The sequence below is a fragment of the Mytilus galloprovincialis genome, chromosome 6 (genome assembly GCF_965363235.1).
Source record: "Mytilus galloprovincialis chromosome 6, xbMytGall1.hap1.1, whole genome shotgun sequence".
Taxonomy (NCBI): Eukaryota; Metazoa; Mollusca; class Bivalvia; order Mytilida; family Mytilidae; genus Mytilus; species Mytilus galloprovincialis.
In genome coordinates, this window is record NC_134843.1 from 78,969,136 (window position 1) to 78,991,671 (window position 22,536).

Here is a 22,536-nt window from a genome sequence, read left to right on the forward strand (position 1 = left end):
TTTAAAGCTTTTACGGAAACAGTTTTTATTTTGTCTTTCCTGTGCTATCACTCCACCACGTGATAAACAATAGAACAATAACAATAATAGTTGATAATGGAAACTCGTGCATGCCTCCATGTGATATACTTTTCACCAACCTTCCCTGAGGACTTCATTTTCTCAGTCTCAGTTTAAAACGCAGAAAAGAATTTTATTTGAATGACCAGATCATTACAAAGGTATGTCGACTAGTGAAGGATGGCTGGTGCAAAATTGTTACTACCAGTATCTAGACGAATAAAGAGGGAGAGAAATATTGATACATTTCTATAAACAAAATAATAAGTTCCCGTTTTCATTCGATCATTGATAAGCGTTTTCTGTACTACAAAGTTATATAGACGTAAATCGGAAATAACTAAAAGTCTTGATAAGTCGATATACTATAAACACTGTGACATGAATTTTCGAAATGCGTATCTGGTGCATTACAATTGGTACCATTTATGTTAGTCTGAATTGTTTGAAATTCACGTGTCTTCTAAATTTCCAGACGATGTGTCTTATCATGGAATGAGGAATGATAAAAAGATATTTAAAAAAAATGAACCCACTAAATTTGTCATATAGCTTTAATCATCACCAAAAAGATCTTCATCAATGTCATCTTGAACAGCAGCTGAAACAAGATCGTTTATTTTTCTAACCCGATTTGGGGGATGTGCCGATTTCTCAATTAGGTCATCTACAGAATTGGCCTTATCACTGGCTGGAGATTTGGACCCTGGACTTCCTTCATCAGCTAAGGCTTGCATTTTCTTCATCAACGTTGATATTGATTTTGATACTGATTTCTCTTTTTCTTTTTCTTTTGTTGGAGATGTATCACTGATTGTAGTCTCACTTCCACGGATACTTTTAGAAGACTGTTTCATAGAAAGACTCGTACGTCTTCCCAATAGACTAGGTCGCCTTCCCATCATACTAGTTCGTCTTCCTGTTACGCTTCTACGGTCTTTATTATTCAGTTGTTGGACTTTAGGTACAGGTATAAACTTCTTACAGCCATCACGAAGTGAGAAATTAATGATAAACTGTTCATCACCTGAAATAAGAGGAAAACTAGTTTGTTATTGTTTGTCGTACAGACCATTAGAACTGGAACGCGTGTATATGTCTATGCCAACTACAAACAACAACACACAAAAAGAAAAAAGAAAAAATCTATATGCTTTAGTATTTATTTCAATATTATTATTGAATGTTCTAGTAAAAAGTAAAATCATAAAAATACTGAACCCTTGGAATAGATTAACATAGCTGTATTTGGCACGACATTTTGGAATTTTGGGTCCTGAATGCTCTTCAACTTATTACTATTTTGGCTTTATAACTTCTTTGATCTGAGCGTCACTGATGAGTCTTTTGTAGACGAAACGCGCGTCTGGCGTATTAAATTATAATCCTGGAACCTTTGATAACTACTTGATCAAATGTCATAATCATAAGCTCAAACATGTCAAACGAATGGATAACAACTATCATAGCCCTGACAACAAATAGAAAATCCCGAAGACTACATATAGAAATTATGACAGTCTATTGTTTTTATTATGTGAAACCCCCTGTTCACTAATGCGGAACAATATCGTTGCATATTGTAATAAGTTAATTAATATGGCCTGCGTGTATCGTCAAACGAGTTATTGACTTTGACGAAGTGCAGAATGACAATTATAAGAACCAACAATCCAAAGATCATTTTGATGACCCAACTAAATAATTAAGAGTATCATCATATCATAAAAGCATTTTTTTACGAGATATCTCTCCTCAACAATTAATACTTTTCACATTTTAAGAACGTTAAGAAACGCTTTACCTGGCATGAATTGGGTTGCAATCTTCATCTGTGATTCCCTCAATCTTAAGAAGTCCGGAACTTCAACACATTTGTTTGGGGTTGTTGGTTTCTCTTGCATTTTCTTTTTCTTTTCTATTAAACCTATTAGCTCAGACGCAGTATGGTGTTTCAGCCATTTCCTTTGACACCTACATGGAATAAAAGACAGACGAATTCGATAGTTTGAGTCAATTTACAAGTATTTAGATCTTTTAAATGGAAACGGCAAATACTAGAAGCTCTTGCTATAAGTTATAAATAGTTTAGCTCATTATTAGGCAGTAATAGAAATAAACTTTATGCAATTTTCTTTCACTGTAGTAGCACATCAACGACACATATACAAAACAGACAGACACATAAGTATTCGACAAACTGAAAGGGTATGTGTGATTTATCTGAAATGCATTAATCGCTAAAGGAAGATTATTTAAAATAGATTCAGGAAGCTCGTATGAAATTTAATGGGAAAATGCGACCATAACTATATACATGGCTAATATTCGTAAGAAATCACGAGTATTTGGTAAGTTTACCTAAAGGGGTTTAAAGATTTTCCTTTAATACGCCAGACGCGCGTTTCGTCTACATAAAACTCTTCAGTGACGCTTAGATCAAAATAGTAATAAAGCCAAAAAAGTACAAAGTTGAAGAGCATTGAGGACCCGAAATTCCAAAAAATTGTGCCAAATACGGCTACGGTAATCTATTCATGGGATAAGAAAGTCCTTATTTTTACGAAAAAGTAAGTTTTGTCAACATGAAATTTATCAAAATGACCTACTAAGTGCTGACTACTGGGCTGTTGATACCCTCGGGGACGAAACATCGACCAGCAGTGGCATCGACCTAGTGGTATAAATAGTTATCAAAGGTACCAGAAAAATTTTAAGCCAAAATAAATCATGCAACATAAATGCGTACAAATTTTTTAGTACCAATGCTACTGTAAAATGAGCATACTTCCCCCCCCCCCCCCCGTCATTGATGTACGAGGCCAAAATATGAATAACGTACGAAGAACCGTAAAGAAAGTAGTGAAAGTTTTCTAGAAGTAAGCTTTAAAGAAGTGCCTGTTCCAAAATATGAAATATTTGGCAGAAAGCAATTATTTTTATTTATAGACCATGGGTTCAATCCCTTAGAATGATAAACTCCATTAATATATACATGATAACGCCAGTGATTCATATCATCGTATGAGATTAAATTTTTTTAACTGTACCTTCATCAAAACAGATTAGGTAGTAACAATAGTAACATTGTTTGTTGATACAAAAAAGTTTTTTTCAATAGCATTGCAATATTTTTATAGACCCTTGTCGTATAGTTTGTAGGTAATTCAATTAATTACAAAAACATCGCATAATATTGAATGGTTCAGCAGCAATAATTATATCAGAAGTTTTCAGTATGTTCTTTATCAGTTAAATTGTCCCTACCAACTCTGATATCAAAAAGAAAAATAACAAAAATACCGAACTCCAAGGCAATTTCAAAACAGAAAGTCTGTAATCCAGTGGCAAAATCAAAAGCTCAAACAGATAACAATGATAACAACTGACATATTCCTGACTTGAAACAGAAACTGTTTTATAGATAAAATTGATAATTTAACCTGGTTTTGTAGATAGCAAAACCTTTCACAGTAAAATAGAGTTCATCTTCTTGTTATATTGACGACTGTAAAATTTTGACCATTGTACTAATGTTTTTAATGGGTTTAAATTAGTCTGTTTTTGCTAAAAAAAAATTCCTTTATTTGTAAAAGTACTCACTGTCTCCAATAATGATAAAGTATAGGAAAAATCAAGATAAAGGCATCGTGGAATAGTCCTCTTGTTGCTCCTTCATTTTCTAGTGATAAGATTATATTTTGTGCCAATTCTTCTGGAATGTTAAGCTAAAATAGAAATTATTGTATGATGCAAAATATCACAAATGATCAAATGAAAATTGATAAGAATGTTTGATGATAAGATAAAATTGAGAAGGGAAATCTTGAATATTATCGCGAGACAACAACCCAACCAAATACCAGAAAACAGCAAAAGGCCACCAATGGATCTTCAACGCATCGAGAAAATCCCGCACCCGGAGACAGGCCTCAGCTGGCACCTTAATACAATGTGTACTAGTTCAGTGAAAATGAACGTCATCCTAAACTCCAAAGAACATAAATAAACAAACTTGGACATATTAGTAATTCGTCTCCGCTGTTATACTGTATATTTTTTAACAGGCAGTTACCTCTTCAAATGAATTCAAAGCATTGTTCATATGTAAAGGCGCAGAAATCATAATCTAACATGAAACTCAAATAGTTGATTATCAGGACTCGGTCACGCAATTAGATATTTTGATATTTGAATTCTTGGACCAGTTATATATTTTTTACTACATTAAAATGTAATTCTTTACTAAAAGATAGTATATTCTCCAATTTAATTTGAAACATCGTTAACGTTGTATAATATGGAGACTCAGATTTATTCCATGTTTATCAGAATGATATACTGGAACCAATCCAAATAACATCTATCGTAAAATTATTCTGTACAGTTTCTTAGAACACATCTCATCCTGAAAAAATTTCGCTCGGCCACAACAGCAGCACGTCTTATGTACTATTAGTTGTCTGTTTGTCTTTGTTTTTAGCCATGAGTTTGCTATATTTTGACTGTTTCTCTGGTACATTTCTCCTCTCTCTTAGACAAAGGACATTTATAAGAAGAAAACATCTTTTTTGCACACAATTGGTTTTTTTTCATCGATTTTGACATCAACGAATGAGACTTAATATCAAATGTTTTGTAGACATAGGTTTGTCTAATGTCGTTTATCCTTGTTTTGAACAGTTTTCTTCTGGTTTGTTTTCGCCTTTTTGTCGTCTGTTTTCCTTATATTTATCACAGTGGATTGACCCTTTAGTTTTCGGCTGTATCATTTGATATTGTTCTGAAATTATGACTGGTCATACATTTGTGTATTACACTCTGAAGCGTAAACAAATTCGTTTTGTAAAATAAAAACTACAAATACCTGGTTTTGAGGAAGTATGTCGGAAACTAAAAAACAGTTGACCATTTCTCTTGCTTTGTCATTTAAAAAATCCATGCTTTCCTGTGATATGTTTTCAAGTGAAAAAATATGATCCACCTGTCCAACATACCTGTAACAGTAACAACATTTAGCTAGTTTTGATTTCAACAAGATCAATAATGTTATGTTACTATCATGTGTAAGTTTTTATAAGGCAGTAGTTACTAATACTGTCCATTCTTTCAATAATTATTATCGTTTTGAACATGTATGGACTATCTGTAACCAGATTTTAAGCAACCAAGAACATGATATTTTGTCTTTTATAACGGTTGTGCTTAATTGATTTAGTAATTCTTTTAAAATAAAATGGTCATAAAACAATTTAAAAATACCATGATTACGTAAACAAATATAACTAAAAAGATCAACAAAAGCAAAAGCAAAAAAAGTGTTGATTATTTCAGAACATCAAATACGTTAGCTATGACAGAGGGTAATGCCTCTTATATTTGACTATTTGCCTCAATGACTTTTGTTAAGGAGTCAAAATAATCCGTATGAAATATTTGACTGAATTAGTACAAAAATGGCAAAAAACAACAGTCAGCTTACTTTGTAACTTCACCAAAAAATCTCAAATCACCCGGTAATTTGTCTAAAATTACAAGTCTGTTTTTCAGTAGAATTCGAGCTTCAAACTTGGCATTGGACGGATTAACTTTCTCTTTGTCCGCTTCATTTTCTGAAAAGATTGAAATTTTGCATGAATTTCATTGTACTATTAAACTGGTCGATGTCAAGCCCCCTTCCCTTGCCTGTTATAACATGTTCTAAATTTCATGCGTCCGAAAGTTGCGATCCGCTTCCAAAACGGTGTTAAAATACATCACAGACATACAATAAAACTTACTTACAGAGTTATGAAGATAATCGATTGAATTCGGCACTACACTGTACTTTACCTTTACGGTTTACTGATGTGATATGTCTTTATTTCAACTAAATAGCCACATTTGTTGGTAGTCTTTAAATCTTTAAATATCAAAAGATACGATTATAATCTGTATATTTTTTTTCATTTTGTCCTATTTAGACAGTGACATTTTGCCTTATTCAGACAGTGACATTTTGCCTTATTCAGACAGTGACATTTTGCCTTATTCAGACAGTGACATTTTGTATGCGTGGTGGATGATACATGCATAGCAAGAGATGCTTTCGATGTCAAGTTACTCGATTTAATAAGTTTATCTTTGTAAACACGATTTGTCTTTCATTTTTGAGATTTGAACAGCAGTAAACAACTGTTGACTTAAAAGAGATGAAAAAGATACCAAAGGGACATCAAAACTCACTTGGCAAAAATAAACTGACAACGCCATGGATAAACTTGATGCTCTTTAGAGCCTGTGTCGCCCAACTTGATTAATGTGCATATTAAACAAAGGACATACATTGCTGCCTAAATTCTCTCTGTGATAGAGGGAATTGTAAGCAGCAAGAATGTTCAGTGAAGTAAGATCTACAAACACATCAACATCACCAAAACACAATTTGTCATGAATCCATGTATAGAGACTATCTATAATGAACTTAGCCCATTAGTTTCAGGAAAATATTTTGTAAAAATTTATAATTTTGGTCACGTTGATTTATCAAAGATTTTTCTCTGATAACCATTATTGCTGTTTAAAGTTTATCTCTATCTATAATAATGTTCAAGATAATAACCTAAAACCACAAAATTTCCTTAAAATTACCAATTCAGGGGCAGAGCAACCCAGTAAAAGGTTGTCCGATTCATCTGAAAATTTAAGGGTAGAAACATCACAACATGATTGGCTCTTAATACTTTAGATACAGATGTATAAGCCAAAAACTGTATTTTATCCTTATGTTATATTGTTAACCCTGTTAGCCATCTTGACTGACAGGCAAGGTCATCGAACACATTTTTTTTAACAAGATAACCTAGTGATAATTATGGCTCAGTTTGGTTAAATTTGCTTCAGTAGTTTTAGAGGAGAAGTTTTTTGTAAAAGTTAACAGACGACGGACGACGTACACCAAGTGATGAGAAAAGCTCACTTGGCTATTTGGGCCAGGAGAGCTAAAAAGAAAAACACAAACAGACAAACAACAGAACATAAACTAGATGTGTCAAAGCGACACGAATGGCCCCGTCTCAAAATTTAGAAAAAATTGCAATTTCAATAACACATGTGAACACAGGCATGATGGTAGTCTCACATGTCAAAAATCAGCTCAAAATCTGGAGGCGTATAGAAAAAAGTATGTATAACTGTGATTTTCAACAATTTTCAAAGTTGTTAACCCTTAATTGTGGCAAAAATTAGAGGAGCAAAACGAAATTTGAACTTGATCTGCAACTCATCATAGGTAGGTCACATACAAAAAAATCAGCCCAATATCTGAAAGCATTTAGAAAAAAAGTCTGTATAAATGCGATTTTTCAAAAAATTATCCAAAGTCCAAAGCCCAAAATTACAGCAAAAAATAGCCGAGTGAAACAAAACTTAAACTCGATCTGTAACTCATCATGGGTAACTTACATACAAAAAATCAGCGCAATATCTTTTTTTTTTATATAACTGTGATTTTCAACAATTTATCAAAGTCCATAGCCTGCAAGTTCGGCAAAAATTAGCCAAGCAGATTAAAACTTATACTTTATCTGTAACTCATCTTGGTTAACTCACATGTCAAAAATTATCCCAATATCTGAAAGCGTTTAGAAAAAATTCTATATAACTGTGCTTTTCAACAATTTATCAAAGTCCAAAGCCCGTAATTTCGGTAAAAATTAGCGGAGCGGAATGAAACTTAAACTTGATCTATAACTCATCATGGTTAACTCACATACAAAAAAATCAGCCCAATATGTGAAGGCGTTTAGAAAAAAAACGCCGTATAATGGTTTGTTGCGAATGACGGAATGACGAAATTACGGAACTTCGGAATTACAGAATTACAGAATTACGGAATGACGGAGTTACGGAATTTCGGAATTTCGGACAAGGGTAAAACTATATGGCACCGACAATTTCGTTGCGGGGCCATAAAAACACAACATAGAAAAGTTAAGACGGAGCAACACGAACCCCCTCAATAATTTATTACATTACAAATTTTATTTCTTCTAATATTAGTTTGATACATGCAAACAGATTATTACTCACTGAAAAGAGCTTGATATTGCTTCATTTGTCGAATCAATGCCTTCTGAATTTGCTTTTTCAAAAATAAATTCAGCAGTTTTATCTCATCATCTTGTCTTATTGACTTCAGGAAACACATGATAGTTGACACAAATTTCTGCCACAAAACAAGCTGAAATTACAAAATTCTAAAATTAGATTTCGTAAAAATTTAGTTTGCGTTTCTGTTATAAACATCAATGCGATTGGTCGTTTTCTTGGACTTCGATTACGTTAACTAGTATTATTTATTTATTTATATTGAGCATATTGTTAGAGATATTTGTTTATTTGAAACATTGAAAAATATACCATGAATGTATTAGTAAATGAAAGATGGAATATTTGGCAATAACTCATATAGAACATTCAAGCTTCCTACGGATCTCTTGTATAATACCATAAGATATACCGTTTTTTGTTTCTTTTTCTTCTTTGGTTTTTCTTCTACGTTTTCTAAGTTTTCCTTACTGAGGGCTTGGATTTCTGGCGGTGCCTCCTCGCCAGGATCTGGTGGGTACGTCGCTAAATACCTTGGAAACCTATTAAAACAATAAACATCTATTAGATTTGTAAAAATGAAGAATTAAGATTTGTACCATATCAAATGAACGACAGATCTCTTGGTACTTATCATGCCGACTTTTTTTTTTTTTTTTTTTTTATCATGCCGACTCGGGAGTGTTCGTTATCAAAATAAAATTTCATCAAATATACCAGGCTTTACATTTTAATATGGTAAGACACGCGTTTCGTTTACATGAGATATACAAGTTTGAACAGTTAACACTTGTACAAATGGGGAAAAATTGACATGTCTCATAAATGATTTTATGTTGAAAGTCTTTAAGATAATGGTTTGACTACAAGTCGCATACACTAACACCATCAATGATCCATGTGAATGAGATCAAGATCAAAGAACGACGACAGACAGACATATACACCAAACAACCATTCGTAATACCAAATAAACAAGTAGTTAACCTATTACTTACTGCACCTGAGATACAATCTAACTATGATAACTAAATTTTAATCAATGAACCATGTGAAAGAGAGGCGAAATTTACAAATAGGATATTCAAACTCACCAAACTGTTGCATACAATCTGTTTGAGCATAACTATGTCACGGAAGAATGAAGAAGACATTTGATATATTCTCTTGGTTGATGTGAGGAGAGGTACAAAACTATGTCACGGAAGAAAGGAATGAAGAAGACATTTGATATATCTTCTTGGTTGGTGTGAGGGGAGGTACAAAACTATGTCACGGAAGAAAGAATGAAGAAGACATTTAATATATTCTCTTGGTTGGTGTGAGGGGAGGTACAAAACTATGTCACGGAAGAAAGAATGAAGAAGACATTTGATATATTCTCTTGGTTGGTGTGAGGAGAGGTACAAAACCATATCACGGAAGAAAAGAATGTAGAAGACATTTGATATATCTTCTTGGTTGGTGTGAGGGGAGGTAAAAAACTATGTCAAGGAAGAAAGAATGAAGAAGACATTTGATATATTCTCTTGATTGGTGTGAGGAGAGGTACAAAACCATGTCACGGAAGAAAAGAATGAAGAAGACATTTGATATATCTTCTTGGTTGGTGTGAGGGGAGGTACAAAACTATGTCACGGAAGAAAGAATGAAGAAGACATTTGATATATTCTCTTGGTTGGTGTGAGGGGAGGTACAAAACTATGTCACGGAAGAAAGAATGAAGAAGACATTTGATATATTCTCTTGGTTGGTGTGAGGGGAGGTACAAAACTATGTCACGGAAGAAAGAATGAAGAAGACATTTGATATATTCTCTTGGTTGGTGTGAGGGGAGGTACAAAACTATGTCACGGAAGAAAGAATGAAGAAGACATTTGATATATTCTCTTGGTTGGTGTGAGGAGAGGTACAAAACTATGTCACGGACGAAAAGAATAAAAGAAGACATTTGATATATCTTCTTGGTTGGTGTGAGGGGAGGAACAAACCATGTCACGGAAGAAAAGAATGGCGACGACATTTGATATATTATCTTGGTGCACGTGAGGGGAGCTCCAAAACTATGTCACAGGAAAAAAAGAATGAAGATGACATTTGATATATCCTTTGAGTGTGCATGAGGGGAGGTACAAAACTTTGTCACGGAAGAAAAGAATGAAGAAGACATTTGATATATTCTCTTGGTTGGTGTGAGGAGAGGTACAAAACTATGTCACGGAAGAAAAAAGTGAAGAAGACATTTGATATATCTTCTTGGTTGGTGTGAGGGGAGGTACAAAACTATGTAACGGAAGAAAGAATGAAGAAGACATTTGATATATTCTCTTGGTTGGTGTGAGGGGAGGTACAAAACTATGTCACGGAAGAAAGAATGAAGAAGACATTTGATATATTCTCTTGGTTGGTGTTAGGGGAGGTACAAAACTATGTCACGGAAGAAAGAATGAAGAAGACAATTGATATGTTCTCTTGGTTGGTGTGAGGGGAGGTACAAAACTATGTCACGGAAGAAAGAATGAAGAAGACATTTGATATATTCTCTTGGTTGGTGTGAGGAGAGGTACAAAACTATGTCACGGAAGAAAAGAATAAAAGAAGACATTTGATATATCTTCTTGGTTGGTGTGAGGGGAGGAACAAACCATGTCACGGAAGAAAAGAATGGCGACAACATTTGATATATTCTCTTGGTGCACGTGAGGGGAGCTCCAAAACTATGTCACGGGAAAAAAAGAATGAAGATGACATTTGATATATCCTTTGAGTGTGCATGAGGGGAGGTACAAAACTTTGTCACGGAAGAAAAGAATGAAGAAGACATTTGATATATTCTCTTGGTGCACGTGAAGGGAGCTCCAAAACTATGTCAAGGAAAAAAAGAATGACGATGACATTTGATATGTTCTCTTGGTGCACGTGAGGGGAGCTATTAAACTATGTCACCGAAGAAAAGAATAACAAAGACATTTTATATATTCTCAAGTTGCGCGCGAGGTGAGGTAAAAACTTTCACTGAATTTTTCATTCATTTCTCTCTACATTCACCAAAACAATAAATTCAAACAATCATGATAACGAAAAAATTTGATTTGACCTAAGTTAACGTAATCTTACCACTTCTTTTCCATGGATCTGTAAACACTAGCTTGGGCACATTCTAGAACACTTATTGGAACCTTTTCCATGAAAGGGATCTGTTTCACAATATCGTCATTACAGTCCAAAAAAGCACCTAAAATGCAAAAAAGAAAAAAGCAATGTCGAAAAATTATAAAAGGGTTTTAATGTCCAATGTTTGATCGAATTCTAAAGAGTTTAGAATAAGATGATGTTTGTTGGAGAGACATAAATGGCTCAGCTCGCAAAAAAAAGCTTGAAACCATTTTTAGGAATTGATTTTTGGAATACCAAAGCCATGAATTTAGTCTACACTTAAGCGAAACAAACGTAAACTCTATCTGTAATCTACAATTATATGATCACATACTAAATAACAGCTCAATACGTTAACGCGTTTAGAGAAAAGGTCCATGCAACTGTTATTTCCGCGAAAGTTTTAAAGCCCATTTCTGATTTAATTTTTAAAACATATGATCTAATTTTTAAATACGACAAATACGGGGTTGAAAATATTCCTTTAATAATTTCTTTCAGAAACATACCAAAAAGTGTATTTGAAACGATACCAGAAACATCTGAAAACGTCATACTAGAGTATTCAAAACTTAAAAGGAATGAATCTGTTTTAATTGTTTCTTCATACACTTGCTGTTACTAGAACTCGCTTTATATAATTACCGTGTTTTGCTTTCTTGCTAAAGTTTCTTCTAATGATATTTCTGGTCCTAGCTTGACGCTTGCGCCCAGGAGGCATATCTCGAAGTTCCTCGATACTTTTCCAGAATGTAAGCGGATGAATCGTTTTCTCTCCCATCATATATCTTTTAAAGAATTCATAATGAAGCTGAGAATTCAATACTTCTGAAAATGTTCTGAAAAAAGACCAATGACGTGTTATGTATAATAGCCATCAAATTGATGGATATAATTTTAGATCCGGTATTACGACGAATTTCAAGTGTGATTATGAGACATAAAGGTATCAGTTATGCCGTTGATTTATGACCCATTATTCACGCCATTGTTCATGATAATGTATTGAGGTATGTATATGCTCTATATATAACATCTAAATGATCCCTACATATGTGTCTGTTGTTAAAGATTCCACCTCACATCTCCATCTCCTTTAATTTATTATAAGTCTAACTAAAACATGATACCAAAACACTGATTTATCTCAAATAGCAGGCTAAAAAATGGACATGAAAGCAAATTGTTACATTTGATTTATAGTTCGTTATTTGTTAAAGTATGATTGGAGTTCAATGCCATTGTTATACCCTTTAATAGTTTATGATTATCAGATTTATTGGCGTTGAAAACCCCTCACTACCTCATCAAAGATACCAGACGTATACTTTGGTACGCTAGATGCGCGGATTGCTTACATCAGACTGAATCAGATGAGAACAAAAATGTTCACTACAATTTATAACATCGCAGAACCAATTTGTTTATTTTTAATATCTATATAAGGCCGTGTTCACACCAAACGCCATGTATGTAATTAGCTTTATGTAATGTTCACTGGTTTCACATTAAATTTATTCACATCTATGCACCTGGTTTAGTGACCTGTACATAAGATTTGTTCACACTTGTAAACTATATGTCATTTAAATGTTCATTAGACATTACAAAGAATCAAATTAAAACTTCTCGGACAATTTTTCTTGCAGTTAGGCAACGACCATTTGACTTCAAAGGTGGGTGGGGTAGGGGATGTTTTTACCTTAAAACATATTCTGACCCCCAGTTTTATAAAATAAAAATATTCTTGTCTAACAGATGACAAAATAAAATATTCTGAATCCAGATTTTCCCCTATAATTTATCGTGTCAAATATTGAAAAAAAAGTTTGATTGGTAGCGTCAAAAAAAAACTAAATGAAAACGTTCGCACTCAATTACGTAATAAAAAACAGTTGCGTGCTTACAGATGTAGAAAAGGGATTAAGATGTTTGGGATTATTTAATTTCTATCTTTTCGGTTTGCTTCAAATGACATTTCTCCTGCAAGGAGTATTTGGCAGACAAATGAGTGGCTAGCGTGTTTGCTGTTGGGAAGTCGACGTGTTGCACAATTACAAAATCAAATTTGTAGAATTATAACGGATCATTTCATGCTGGAGTATATACGTATACCTTTTATAGGTCAAAGACTAATTAAAAATAAAAGATATTTTCGACGAATGAACGGTTTGACACAAGTAGGCGGTGCAAATTTCGCATATATATCATATAAGGGGTTGATCATGTTGATAATTTGGTGCAACATATTTGTGGTTTTATTTAATTCATTATTTTGGCTTGAAAAAAACAATCACGAGTTTGATCCAAGACCAATGACCCAATACTACCATGCAGATACTTATTAACAACCATGTGCAGCTTTGGCTTAAAAATTAGAGTTCGTACATTGCAAATTCATGCTTTTTTATTACTAATGGTGCATTTCACCGGATCTAAGATACTAGTTAAACAATACAATTTACCACACACTCATTTCAGAAATGCATTTATAAGTGAATCGTTGATTGAGTAAAGACTAGTGGCAAATATTATTTCTGTGTACGATCAGTCGATTCGGGAAGACATTTTCAAATGAATTACATGTATGTGTTTGGCAATGATATTGCTTCGAGTCTTGATAATGGGCCTAATAAAGCTAACTAAAGTTTTTTTTATAACAAAGCAATATATCAAGTTTAAACAAATAAATCTGTATAGAACTTTATTGATAATTGTTATAATTATCAATTTTATTCAAACATGTTTATTTCGTTAATCAAACATTGTCAAATGCATGTTCTAAATACTTAGTTTTGTGTACACAATCCACACAAGGCCTACATTGACTTTCGACAGCGTGTAGACAAAATATGATTTAAACTACATGTAAACAGTGAGTTTTATCAATGGAAACGTAACTGTGTTTAGTTTAAGTTTGACGTATACTAACACAACACCTAGTTTAGGTTAATGTGAACACGGCCTTAGTCGTATGAAATTATACGTGTCAATAGTAACATCTGTCTTTTAAAGTAATTTAGATTATCCAGGTGTTTAAAGAGTACCCACACGCTACAGAGATTAAATGCAGTCAATTCGGTACCATTTGGTAGCTTTATAGGCAATTCAGTATTTCTTTTATGCATATAAAGATTATCGAACATCTACCAAACAATCTGACATGACTGAACAGATATTGAATGGCTGGAACCTTAAGGTCTGAACACTATTTAATTGACCGCAGTAAATAAGTGTGAAAAACTAAAAATTACTTAATAATCTTTTGTCAATTGTTTACAAGATTTGTTCAAATTAAAACGACCGTGGGTGACTAAAATCCGTTTAATGTGTCCGTGCATTCTATAAACTTCAGTTCAAAAATGGAATACTGGTATAACAGGGTCTATCCAATCATTCACAGTCTTATTAACTATATATGATTGTTTGAAGAAAGATATAATATTTTGAAACCGAATTCTGCTAAATGTGGATGACTCATTTGCTGCACGTAATATACCAGGGCTTCAATTTTCAAAACAACTTGACATTTATTCGTTACTGGTGAGTTTTTTGTGGACAATTTATAGTTCTAGCGTACAGAAAATTAAGCCTAGTCTCTATGACGAGTTTCTTAATCAAAATCAGGACCACGCTTAACGATGTCAGCCCTTTAAAATCTCTATAAAGTATAAACAGCAATACGTTCCGGTTTTTCTAATCTGACAACATTTTCAATACGTTGGTGCTACAATACCGGATCACCAAAATACATTATCAATTAATAAATCGAATACAACGTAAAGTATAATAAATACCGTGGTTTTGCAGGTCTTTCTATTACCAGTCCTTCTCTCCTGACAATACGTCTGATACCCTTCGGTTTATCACATTCAGCTCTTCCTCTAAAACCTTTTCCTTCCAAAAATACCTGTCTTGACACTTTTATATTACCAATGTTTATCTTATGTTTACTCGTTAGCTGGTTAAGTTTCGCTACAAGAAGAAGGAATAAAAAAAAAAGTCTCAAAAACTAATAACGATACAGTGTAACCTGCCTTATCCGACATCTGATTATTCTTACAGCCTACTTTAACCGACACATTTTCATGGTCATAAAATATACCTATCCTTGAAGAAAAAAATCAGTATTCCAACACCCTGCTTAATCTGACATTTTTTCTGGTCCCCTTGTGTGTCGGTTAACACAGGTTACACAGCACAGAACAGGGAAGGTTGTATGATTGCCATTGATATAAGTATCAACTAGAGACTAACGATTAGTATTTAGAAATACTTAATTTAGAGAAACGATATTCTGCTGTTGATACAAGCCATGCTAAATGAAAACAGAAAATGTTGTATTCAAGTGATTCATACATAATAAATATGTGCCCTACGTTTACTGATGGATATATTACTAAGGTATTAACTCGCAAAAAAAAAGATTGTACATCGTGCGTGACAACAAAAAATACCACACATATAATCTGGATAACATATAATCTGGATAAGCATAATTTTGCCTACAGAAGAAAAATAAGTTATTACCCTGCATTGTACTTTATTGGAAGAAACAAGAAATGAATTTAAAAATAGAAAATAAACTGCAAAATGAATAATAACAGATCAAAACTATGATCATCAATTTAAATGAAGGCTGTAGGGTTAAACGTAAAATATCAAAATTACCGAACTCCAAAGACGTATGGTCTTAAAACAATATAAAAACAATACGTATGGTCTTAAAACAATATATAAACAATACGAATGGTCTTAAAACAATATATAAACAATACTTATGGTTGGAAATAGAGGTTAAGGTGTCCAAGAAAACAACAATAACCTAGTATTAAGGAAATATGAACGAAAGTGTCACATTGCTTTTCTTTGGTTTTTTATTTGATTATCAAAAACCTAATTGTTAAAGATCACATCAGCGCAATTGCTTTAAGTAGAAAGAACCAAGCAGGAGGAAATGTCACGAAGGAAGACGTACACAAAAGGAAATTGGAATTTACTATGTTATGCAAACATTATAAAATATTATTATAAAGTTGTGACAATTACTGCTCTAATTTAGCAACATTTAGTGGAAATATTGAATCCAACATTGGGTGTCTACATTCTATTATAGAATGTCGTCCTTAGCATTTTGACGAGTATCCGTTTGGACGACTGCTAATTCATCGACAAACGTATTTATTTATTTGAGTGTCTACAGAATAAACTCATCATAGATACCAGGATATAAATTTTATATTTACGCCACACGCGCGTTTCGTCTACAAAAGACTCATCAGTGACGCTCGAATAAAAAAATGTTTAAAAGGCCAAATTAAGTACGAAGTTGAAGATCATTGAGTACCAAAAATTCGTTAAAGTTGTGCCAAGATAATCTATTCCTGAGGTAGAAAAGCCTTAGTATTTAAAAAATTCAAAGTTTTGTTCACAGTAAATTTATTAATATGAACATATCAATGATACCTCAAGTCAACACAGAAAAAATCATATATTTCTTTCTAGACATGATGTCAGTTTATTATATTCCGAAAAATAACATAATGTCCAATCGTCGGCCTTTAATTTTACAAGAAGAATTTAAAGATGGGATCTCTTCTTTTAAATGGAAATTATGCACAATTAAAAATGTAACATTTAAGCTAATGATAGATCGAATCACACAGTGTAGATACTATTCTGTACGCTATCCGGAAGTCGCGATTTTCGAAGCGATAACTTTTTGGATCACATTTTAAATTTGATGGATATACTGAATTAAACGGTAAGTTGATCATCTGTACATTGCTTAATGATTAATTCAGCTGACATCGATATTCTCAAATGGTTCAGAATTAAATTCAGCACATTCATTATTCATATCTTTGCCTTAATCAAGAGATTTTCAAGTGCATCACTAAGGAAAATCAGTCGGTGAAACTAAATCATAGATACCAGGATATAAATTCTATATTTACGCCACACGCGCGTTTCGTCTACAAAAGACTCATCAGTGACGCTAGAATAAAAAAATGTTTAAAAGGCCAAATTAAGTACGAAGTTGAAGATCATTGAGTACCAAAAATTCGTTAAAGTTGTGCCAAGATAATCTATTCCTGAGGTAGAAAAGCCTTAGTATTTAAAAAATTCAAAGTTTTGTTCACAGTAAATTTATTAATATGAACATATCAATGATACCTCAAGTCAACACAGAAAAAATCATATATTTCTTTCTAGACATGATGTCAGTTTATTATATTCCGAAAAATAACATAATGTCCAATCGTCGGCCTTTAATTTTACAAGAAGAATTTAAAGATGGGATCTCTTCTTTTAAATGGAAATTATGCACAATTAAAAATGTAACATTTAAGCTAATGATAGATCGAATCACACAGTGTAGATACTATTCTGTACGCTATCCGGAAGTCGCGATTTTCGAAGCGATAACTTTTTGGATCACATTTTAAATTTGATGGATATACTGAATTAAACGGTAAGTTGATCATCTGTACATTGCTTAATGATTAATTCAGCTGACATCGATATTCTCAAATGGTTCAGAATTCAGCACATTCATTATTCATATCTTTGCCTTAATCAAGAGATTTTCAAGTGCATCACTAAGGAAAATCAGTCGGTGAACCTAAAAACAATCTTTTTATCCTCTTAGTGTACAAATTAACGTAAAAACCAGACGTAATTAACTGAATGAAGTATATTTTTAGTGGTGGTAAAAGTTTCAACCAGATCTTTGAAGCCAGAAATTAGAAAATTACACTTGTTTGAATTTCTCACTGTACGATCAGTCTCGCTTGTATATTTTGAAACTGTATGATCAGTCTTTATTTCACTGTATTCTAGTGGTGATTTCAAAGTTATTTACGATACATAAGAAGGTTGTTTTTTTCTAAACAACACAAATATATTTCAATAAATTCACATCCTGAAAACTTATGAAACATGTTTTAGCTTGATAGGGTGTACTCGACTTACTACATTAAGTATAAGGATGTTTAAATGTTTCTAAAATAAGAGGAATGTTTATTGTATAAACAAGTTTCAGAAATGTCCTCCGTTATACTTAAAATTGTACAAACACACAGATTTAAATGTTATATAAAAATGCATGTATTTACACACATTCGAGGCCGTACTGTAGCCTATAATTGATCACAGTTTCTCACTTTGTTTTGGATGTACAGCTGTCTCTTTGACACTCAATTGTACACCACTTTGTAAAGCGGTGGTTTATAATGAAGATGAAGTCCGTCTTTCCGTTCGTCCGTTGGACTGGTTCAATATGTTTCCACGGTTTTGTAAGCGCATCTCCTCATAAACCATTTATTTATATCTTGCATTTTTCAATCTTTCAAGAACCATCTCTCTTCAACGTTGAATTTGAAAATCATCAATCTCATACTTGACCTCCATGTTATCATCAGTAACAACATATTAAAGTTTCAAAAGTTGTATGATTGAACGATTCATGACTTAACGCACGGATACGACTGGAACCACCATTTTTAAAGCTTTCAAGAAGCATACCTCATGATCAAAAACAGTAAAATCGTGGACATTAAACTTGACTTCCATTTTGGCATCAGTAACGACAAATTAAAATTTTAAAAGCTTTGATTGAACGGTTCATGAGTAAAGGATATGGACAATGTTTGGCAGCATTCTAACATCACCAAAATAATATAAATAAGAAGATGTGGTATGAGTGCCCATGAGACAACTCTTAATCTAAGTCCCAATTTATCTTAAAAATTGTAGTACAGCGGGTTTAAACGTTTTAATGGTCGCTTCAACCTACCAACCGATTATTCTGTGGAAAATCATGTTAAAAAGGGTGAAAGTACATAAGCAAATTATTATCATTTTCACAAGTTGCCACGCAATTAACAAATGCAATCAGTACAATGACATATATGGTCTTAACCCAGAAATCTCTTTAGGTAAACTGATGAAATCCTTTTCATTTTAAATTCATTGTATTGAAACAGGTAATGATTTCTGTAAACTTATCCAAATTATATCACATCAATTATCCCCCTACGCAAAGCTTTCTTTATCCATTTTTGCAATTTTAAAAGAGACAAGCTTGACTTATGTTATCATCAATTGGCCAACGGCGGACGGTGTAAATAGTCTTTAAAAATGTAATAGCTAAGCAGATAACTGCAACGATACACTATTACAAAGTTTACAAGCGAACCATGTATTGCTTTTTAGGCATTTGATTTTAAATAAGACTGACGGAACAAAAATACAATTATTTTGCCGTCTACAAAAATCATCAGAAATATATTTGTATTGTCTGATAAAAGAAATTTCACGTTATAGTTCCCTGGATAGTTCATAATATCACATAGACACGTATATACCTTCAAATTGCCGTTGTTTTTTTTCAAAATCACGACTGGTCATACAGTCAAAAAGTCTGAAATCGCTTCTAGAATACAGTCAGTTGTAGACTGATCGTACAGTAATTTATTTTGGGATCCTCAAGGAAAACATATTTTTTGTATGGGAAATACGAACATTCTATTTAAATACGAAAAGAATATTGAAACAGTATATATTTAGCTGTAATCTGATGCAAATATTTGCAATAAAAGATTATTTGCTTTGTACTACGAGAGCAAAATTGTCCATCGATTTCACTTTTTTCTATCAAGTTGGTGTGATGCACACGTATATTTTATATTCTAATGCATGTTTTTGTTACAGTTGCTCATATTTATGATGCTATACATACATTGAAGATGTTCAAAGCACTTTATAGATATAGGAGTAAACAAATGATGAGAAAAGTCACCGTAGGCAAAACCGTCCTGTTAGCCAGTTGGAAATCATCGCTTCGAAAATCGCGACTTCCGGATAGCGTACAGAATAGTATCTACACTGTGAATCAGGGTTCTGTGTATAATTTTATTCTCTCCTAAAAAAATTACTGTTGTGAATTTAGAATGTATTTTCCAACCTAAATGGCACTTAACAACCTTTAATTTTATAGTATATAGTGATAATCAATTGAACTCTGTAGTAAGATCTTTTCATAATATTTTTTAACATAATAATTTAAAGCATCATATGTTATTTGGGTAGCACAGGGGGAAAGGGCCCATGTCCCCTGCCAGTAGTTTATATTCCATGGACCCGGCTCATGAGAAGGGAATGGAAGGTATGAGCCGGGCTCTTGTATGACCTACGTCATTTATCATTCTAAAAACGTGTAATACCATCTTTTATTTGTCTTTGTAAATTATTACTTTTACTGTTTAGTTTATTTTTGGTAATATCATTATATATCATTGTGTTATTGTGCTGAAGTAAATTTTTGTAATTTCCAATTGCCAATGCACTTTGTCTATATGCATTTTCGTTTTTTTTTACTTTGTTGAAATTTTTGCTTTTGTTTTTTAGTAATTAATATGATAATACAATATTGACTGGTGTACCCCTATTTGTGACATTTTTTTACCTATTATGTGTGTTTGCTTTGTTCACACATTGTTTTAAATATAATGGAATTTGATGCAACTGTCATAAACGCGAAAGGTTACCTTATTATAAAACCAAGTCTAGTCCCCAATTTTCTATAGAAGGAGTATTAATGCCTGTTCAAAGTCAGGAATATGACAGTTGTTTTCCATTAGTTTGATGTGTTTGAGTTTTTGGTTTTGCCATTTGATTTTAATTACTGAGTACTTTCCGCTTTGAATTTTCATCTCCGTTCGGTATTTTGTTTATTTTACTATTTACTATACGGTATGATATTTGCTTAAAGTAGTGAAATGTACTTGTTTATATCCACTTCCGTCGGTCTTGTGATGGATAATTTTCTCATGGCAATCATACCACATTGCATATGTTTACATTCAAAACATATCAGTGAAGTGACATTTATATATAATTAGCAAAGGTAAACCGTCAGTTTTAGCCAGGTTCAATCCACCATTTTTTTCTTAAAATGTCCTGTATAAGGTCAGGAAAATGGCCGTTGTTATATTATAGTTCGTTTCTGTGTGTGTGTTGCATTTTAGTGTTGTGTTTCTGTAGTGTCGTTGTTCTCTTATATTTGACGTGTTTCCCTCAGTTTTAGTTTTTAACCCGGATTTGTTTTTTCCTCAATGGATGTGTATGAATTTGAAACAGCGGTATACTACTGTTGCCTTTATTTAAAACTAAAATTGAGGAGATAATCGAGGATGAGCATGTCAGGCGTGTTAGACATTGTCACCATCTCTATCTTTAGGCAGCAAAATGTGTCATTTTAAATGATAATGATAACACGTTTACCTATATTTACTTACTATTTCTAGTTGTTGCTATTTTGTGAATGTGAAGACTGCCATAGTCACTATACAACACATCTATGATATTAGATATATCAGGTGTTTGGTAACTGAAAATACCAAGCCTTCCTGAAAAACAAAAAACAAATATACAGAAAGAAAACTATGTACGAAATTTCGTTGTATTGAAGACCGATTGGTGGTCTTCGGCTGTTTTCTGCATTTTGGTCGGGTTGTTGTCTCTTTCATACATTCCCTATTTCCATTCTTTATTTTAATTACGAGATTAGCTGAACTTTTATCGAACAGAATTGCAAAAAAAAAAAAATTGAAAACCATAACAAGAAGATCTCTGTATTGTACTTTAAGCATAGTCTTGGATTTGCAACTTCAAATTGAGTTTGTAACCTACTAAGTGACGCTTGATAGACAGACACATATAGTAAGTCTCACAGATTAGAAAAAAACAAGTCTGATATAAGCACTAGTTTACAATACGGTTTTCTCCATTCTAAAGTTCACTACTTGGCTGGTTATACGAGCTTGGAAAAACGCGTTTAAACAGAACCATCGATCCAGTTGTTTTAAAAACTGATCAAAGATACCACACTGATAATCTAGTACACAAGATGCGCGGTTCTTGAAAATAAGACTCGTCAGTGGCGCTCAAATCAAAGCAGTTTGACGGTCAAATCAAATATAAAGTTGAAGTGAATCTTTAAAAAACGTTAAATATAAATGCACCTTATAAGTATTCCTAGGGGTTTAACTTTAAAACAACTACTGTATTTTGAATAATGCACCATTGTCTTAACAGTAAAGTAAACATAATCCGGATACCGGTGAGGTTCTGCACAAATGAAGTGTTTTGACTGAGACCGATGACCATGTCGTTATATCAAACCTATAAAAAAGAAGATGTGGTATGATTGCCAATGAGACAACTGTC

At 32.9% G+C, this 22,536-nt stretch overlaps 1 protein-coding gene across 1 annotated transcript in view; it reads right to left on the minus strand.

Annotated features, from left to right (window-relative positions):
• Positions 1-598: 598 nt before the first annotated feature.
• Positions 599-22,536, minus strand: part of LOC143080433 (uncharacterized) — a 49,188-nt gene continuing 27,250 nt past the window's right edge. Inside the window, exons 10-20 of the mRNA XM_076256277.1 lie at positions 21,606-21,716; positions 15,102-15,279; positions 11,950-12,143; positions 11,266-11,383; positions 8,561-8,690; positions 8,131-8,281; positions 5,543-5,672; positions 4,928-5,057; positions 3,664-3,788; positions 1,865-2,034; positions 599-1,087 (exon numbers count right to left, since the gene is read on the minus strand). Coding sequence (XP_076112392.1) covers positions 615-1,087; positions 1,865-2,034; positions 3,664-3,788; positions 4,928-5,057; positions 5,543-5,672; positions 8,131-8,281; positions 8,561-8,690; positions 11,266-11,383; positions 11,950-12,143; positions 15,102-15,279; positions 21,606-21,716 — 1,910 coding nt within the window. The 3' untranslated portion in view covers positions 599-614. The remainder of the gene's footprint in view (positions 1,088-1,864; positions 2,035-3,663; positions 3,789-4,927; positions 5,058-5,542; positions 5,673-8,130; positions 8,282-8,560; positions 8,691-11,265; positions 11,384-11,949; positions 12,144-15,101; positions 15,280-21,605; positions 21,717-22,536) is intronic.